At 47.8% G+C, this 6,154-nt stretch overlaps 1 protein-coding gene across 1 annotated transcript in view; it reads left to right on the top strand.

The window, feature by feature from the left end:
• The window catches only part of Stxbp1 (syntaxin binding protein 1), a 61,241-nt gene that overhangs the window by 29,893 nt on the left and 25,194 nt on the right, over positions 1-6,154 (top strand). Inside the window, exons 5-7 of the mRNA XM_021156801.2 lie at positions 356-434; positions 1,474-1,577; positions 3,729-3,877. Coding sequence (XP_021012460.1) covers positions 356-434; positions 1,474-1,577; positions 3,729-3,877 — 332 coding nt within the window. The remainder of the gene's footprint in view (positions 1-355; positions 435-1,473; positions 1,578-3,728; positions 3,878-6,154) is intronic.

Raw genomic sequence — 6,154 nt, 5'->3', positions numbered from 1 at the left:
AAAAAAAAAAAAAAAATCCCCTGGTTTTCACATATTGCCTTCACTTTCAAAATCCGGTGTTCAGGTAAGTTTCTGTCAGAACGTCCCTATGAATCTTCTCGAAGGTTCTGAACAGTTTTGTGAGTCCAGGTTCCAGTGGCACTGACACTGCCATCTTGGAGTGAACCACATTCTGGAGTAATCTTACCTTTAAGTGCTCAGAGCTGGTTGTGACTAAACACCAGAAGTGCTAGAGACACACACAGGAAACCATTGTTGTAGTGCAAGGAGCCCCAAGCCAGTGGATTTAGTCAGATTTAGGTTGCACTAGCTTCTAAAATTGAATTTAATGCCCCCCTCTTCCCCCTATTTACAGTCTGTCCACTCTCTGATCAGTGATTTTAAGGACCCACCGACTGCTAAATATCGGGCTGCGCATGTGTTCTTCACAGACTGTAAGTACCCCATGGGCTGCTCCTGCTGGCCCAGGTTGGCATTTCTTCACAGTTCCACTGAGGCTGAGCCGGGGCAGGGCAGCAGAAGAAATGAGCCGTACTACAGTTACTTAATCTTCTCTCTTCAGCAGATGAACAATGTAAGACACACACACACGCACAAGTGTATACTCACACACACGCACAGGTATACAACATACATGTGAGTGTACACACACACATACGCACAAGCATATATTCACACATGCACAAGTATGTATACAGACTCATGCACAAGTGTACACACAAACACACACACATGTCGAGTGTATACACACACATGCACAAATGTATAACACTATCAGAAAGAGAAGGAGAAGTAGTAGTAGCTGAGGAAAGCTGGCCCACCAGGCTCCTCTGGGAGCTGAGGGCTTCCTGCTGAGCACAGTTTCCGGGTGCTCCATTACACGGCCATTCAGAGTTCTCTGGAGCCTGTGGGCTGTTTCTGTGAGGTCTTTGGACCATAACAGTTCCAGTGGGCTGGCCCAGAGTTGTTTTGTGCTGGGTTGTGTGTGGATAAGTTTTCTGAGTGGAGCAGCCACAACGACAGAGTGGTAGCCTCGCCACTCTTCTCCCTCAGGGTAACCCCACAGCCCCTGCTGAGACTGCAGAAAAGGAATGGAACCCCTCCTGGCACCTCAAGCTGTTTTTCCACCAGGGGCCTCCCATGTTGTGGCTCTTGGTTCCATCATCAAATCTGTGTGCTTTCTTCCTCACCCTTTCCCAATGGCTTCTGCTGTCTGCTCTCCTTTGCCTGGAAGCAGCACCTAGTCTTTATTGGCTTGGGTAGCGCAGTCGGCTGCTGGCTGCCGTGTTGAGGGCCCTGCAGGTACTTTTCCATCTCTGGAACTCGTAGATGGGATGCAGGTATTACTAGGTGCCATTTTAGAATCTGAGTAAAAAGAGGTGCAGTGACATCATGGCTGTTGACTGAGCTGGCAGATGAATGGACGGACAGACGGACGGACAGAAACCCCACTGTTTTTTCTCATTCTTGCAGCTTGTCCAGATGCCCTGTTTAACGAGCTGGTAAAATCCCGAGCAGCCAAAGTCATCAAGACGCTGACGGAAATCAACATTGCATTTCTCCCCTATGAGTCCCAGGTGCGGTCTGTTTCTGTGCGGATGTTTATTTAAGGGAAATGGGCTGCCATGGCGTCTGCCCGATGATGTCATCCCTTCACCCGCCCTTACTGACTGCAGTGGTCTCCGTGCTGCCCGAGCACCACTGAGCACTGCCCACTCCTCTTCACTGACTCCTTGAATAACCAAAGTAGCTGTTCCTAAAAGGGGACGAGGAGGAAGGGCAGACTCTAGAGCACCCATCTGCTGCATAGGAGGCTGTTTTTATTGGCAGTAACCCCAGCTTGTCATGTGCTGAGAGCAGATGGTCACCTCCATCATAAGCTGTTAGCACTTCATCCACCCTTACCCGGAGGTTCCAACAGCAACTCCCCGTGGAAAAAAATATAAAGCTTTTGTCTCCACAAAGGTAAAGCTGATTGAGAGAATATATGAAATTTATTTGAGTATGTTAGAGCTCGTCCAAATGTTTTCTCTTGGCAGAAGGAACCAAAAGCCATAGGACTTGTATGTGTTCTGTGGTGTTGAAAGATGTATATGGATCTTTATAGATGAGCTCCTCACACTGTGGGGTTAGGATGCTATTGTTAGGCAGGGGCTGGATGGAGCTTGGGTGGTAGAGTGTTTCCCTAGAAGGCGCAAAGCCAGCTGCAGTTGGGCTTTATAAACTGAGTGTGGTGGCAAGCCTGTATTCCTAGCACTTGGAAGGTGCGTGGAGGCAGGAGGATCAGGAATTCAAGGCTGTCCTCAGTTATAACAAGTTAGAGGTGAAGCTGGGCTACATGAGACCCTGTCCAAAAGAAAGAAAAGAGAAATGGGGTGGGGAGGAGAGAAAAGAAAAGAGAAAAGGAGAGGGGACAGGTACAGCGTGAACATTGGAGCTGGCTCAGTGCCTTTTTGCTTGCCCTGAAACCTGTCTCCTCCTGGAGAGCTGAATATGCTTACCTGCTTCTCTATAAACCCCAGCATCACCTAAGTAAATGAAGCCCAGGGTTAGCACATAAAAGCATGAGAAAGTAGGAAGTTTAAAAATCAGTTTTTACCAGGCACACCTTTCGTCCCAGCACTTGGGAGACAGAGGCAGGCAGATCTCTGTGAGTTTAAAGCCAGCCTGGTCTACAGAGTGAGTTCCAGGCCAGCCAGGGATGTATAGAGAAACCCTGTCTCAAAAATAAAATTAAATACATACATACAAATCACGTTTTAAGTTGAACATGTTCTCAACCCTGTAACCCCAGCACTTAGGATTCTGAGGTTAGAGAAGTACCTCAAATCTAATACGAGCCTGGGCTAAGTAGTGAGTTTCAGGTCAGCCTGAAGGACAGAGTGCGGCCTTGTCTCCATCATCACCACCACTACTCTCACAGGGAGGTCCAGGTAGTTTAACAAGTGAGAACTTGAGAGGATCCCGAGAGTTGGTTGACTCCATCTTAAAGAGAGAGTCTAACTTCCACAGCGCTTTACAGAAAGGGTGGGAGGAGCAGGAGGAGGAGAGCACTTAGAGCAGTTTGCTGGAGACAGGATATCATTAAACCTATAAAAAGCTCCCTTATTTGCCCACAGTTGTGGCACAATCTCCAGATCATGCGTTGTTTATTGAAAGCAAACTCAGACTGGCCTATGAACCCTTGCACTGCCCTCCAGCATCGCTCACAGGACACGCTAGGTGCACACACCACACCCTAAGTAAGATCTTGGGCTTCACCCTTCCCTTCTCACGCCTTCTGCTGGCAGCAAACACCTCCCCTCCTTGAGACTCTTCTCAGACCTCCCTCCCCTGTGAGTCCAGGCATACACGTGCACGCGCACACACACCCATGTATGCATACACACGTGCACACACATGCGAACACACACACACAGCCATCTGGGGCATTCTTTGCCTGCTTTACTCTCTTCTCAGTTGTTTACAGTTTTCGACCCCATATAGTTTATTTCAGAGTGTTTAATGTCTGTCTTCCCCTGTAATGTGACAGACTCCTTGGGAGCAGGGATTTTTTTTTTTGGTCACTAACAGTTGAAGTGCTTGGCACTGGAATAACCAAAAGCATGAGCAGGCCACCAGGGTGGCAGATGGGCAGATGGATGGATAGACAGATAGCTGGATGGACAGACGGACATTCCAGCTGCTCACTGATAGGACTTACACCCCTGCGTGCTCTGTCGCTCCAGGTGTATTCCCTGGACTCCGCTGACTCTTTCCAAAGCTTCTACAGCCCTCACAAGGCGCAGATGAAGAATCCGATACTGGAACGCCTGGCAGAGCAGATCGCAACCCTGTGTGCCACCCTGAAGGAGTATCCAGCTGTGCGGTATCGGGGGTAAGGCACCATGCTAGACTGGTCTGGGTGTCCCACAAATACCTGAGGTCAATCCCTAGAACTCATGAAAAGATGGAAGGAGAGAATCAGTTCACAACTGATTCTCTTTGGACTCATATACACATGTGTGCCATGCTCATATGCCCTAACACAGATCACAAAATAATTAATAAATAAATATATTATCACAATGATTTTATCTGTTAGCACATTCAGAAAAGAACATAATACATATTTGGTTATTGAATAATTAAAATATAAACCTCCATGCCATTGCAACGCATATTTCCTCATTTTTAATCTCTTTAAAATGTTTTCAAACCAACCTCTCTTTGCAGAGGTTTTGAAAGTAAAGTACGAAGTCAGGCTTGGTGGCACGCATCTGCAGTTATAGCACTTAGGAAGCCGAGGCAGACAGATCAGGAGTTCCAGGTTGCCCTCAGCTGAAAGAGAGGAGAGAATGGGGTGGGGGTGGCAGGTGAATAATTTTCTAAAGGGCAGTCTTTGGATTTTTTTCTGACAGTTTATTTATTTTTATGTTTATTGGTGTTTTGCCTGCATCTGTTCGAGGGAACCAGATCCCCTGGCACTGGAGTTACAGATGGTTGTGAGCTGCACGTGGGTTCTGGGAATGGAACCCAGGTTCTCTGGGGGAGCAGCCAGTGCTCTTCTAAGCCACCTCTCCAGCCTCTTTCTATATATATATTTTGAGACAAGGTTTCTCTGTGTATCCCTGGCTATCCTGAAACTTTCTCTGTAGCCCAGGCTGTCCTCAAAACTCAGAAATCTACCTGCCTCTGCTTCCTAAGTGCTGGGATTAAAGGTGTGCGCCAAAATATCCAACACTAAATCTTTCTTTAAAGATTCAAAGACTAGGGGGCTGGAGAGATGGCTCAGCAGTAAGGGCACTAGTTGTTCTCCAAAGAGCCTGGGTTCAATTCCTGCCACCCACATAGAGCTCACAACTTCCTGTAACTCCAGTTCCAGGGATTTGACACCCTCACACAGACATCCATGCAGGTGAAACACCAGTGTACATAAAAATAAATGAATATTTAAGAAAAAAATAAAGTTAAAGGGATTTAGTTTTATTATCTTTAATATTATAAGATAAAGGTATACTGTAAATTATTACAAGATATAATAAGGATAATAAGTATTATCCTTAGTGGTACGTGTGTATGTGTCTGTATGGTACATGTGTTAGTACACGTGCCCACAGAAGCCGGAAGTGTCAGATTCCTCTGGAGCTGGAGTTATAGGCAATCATAAGCCATCTTAGGTGAGTGCTGGGAATTGAACTTGGATCCTCTGGAATAGCAATGCGTGTTCCTAACCTGTAGGCCATCTCTATAGTCTTTGGGTTTTATGAAGTCATTGATTCATCACTTGCTGTGTGCCGAGTGCTGGGGGATTTTTAGCTAAAGTCACAGCCTCGCCCTCAGAAGCTGCAGGTGGGGGGCAGGTGCTGCTGGATGCAGTACCTGTGCAGACAGCACTCACCGTGGCTTGGGAAGCCAGTGCCTTCAAGCAGCAGACACCACAGTGACATCCAGAGCCAGCAGAGGCCCGTCAGCCTAGGTCAGGGTGAGGCTGGAGGCTGGTAGTGCTATGTGGCAGGCCTTGAAGAATGGGTTCGGTCGTAGCAGATGGGTAAGAAAGGGTGCAGGCATTTGCGTTGACACTTGCTGTTGCTGTTGGCACAAGCAATGGCTTTGGGAAGTCAAAGTGTAGTCTGGCATAGTAGCCATGTAGGACAGGTTTAATTTCATGAGACCTCCTGAGGGGTTGGGACGGGGGAAAAATCAGTTTTGAAGAAGATGAACCGAGCTAGGGTCAAGGCAAGGAGAAGCAGAAGAGCCAGGTCACCAAAGGCCTAGGCTGTGATGGCAGCCATGGTCTGAGGAGCAAGGGCTCTGTGCACATCAGGCCCAGCAGATGTGAGAGGCTCATGGCTACCATTGTGTGACTCTGAGAGGCTCATGGCTACCATTATATGGCTCTGAGAGGCTCGTGGCTACCATTGTATGGCTCTGAGCTGCATGCTTTTGAAGGCCATGGTTGGACCTGCCCTTGTTTTCTGGTCTGCTGAAGCTTGGGACTATAGGAAGAATACCAGTACGAGTTAAGAATGGGGCCCAGGAGCTGGGCGGTGGTGGCGCACACCTTTAATCCCAGCACTTGGGAGGCAGAGGCTGGCAGATTTCTGAGTTCAAGGCCAGCCTGGTCTACAAAGTGAGTTCCAGGACAGCCAGGGCTATACAGAGAAACCCTGTC

The sequence above is a fragment of the Mus caroli genome, chromosome 2 (assembly GCF_900094665.2).
Source record: "Mus caroli chromosome 2, CAROLI_EIJ_v1.1, whole genome shotgun sequence".
Lineage (NCBI taxonomy): Eukaryota > Metazoa > Chordata > Mammalia > Rodentia > Muridae > Mus > Mus caroli.
Note: the sequence above shows the minus strand (reverse complement) of the source record. Positions and strands in the feature narration are given on the sequence as shown.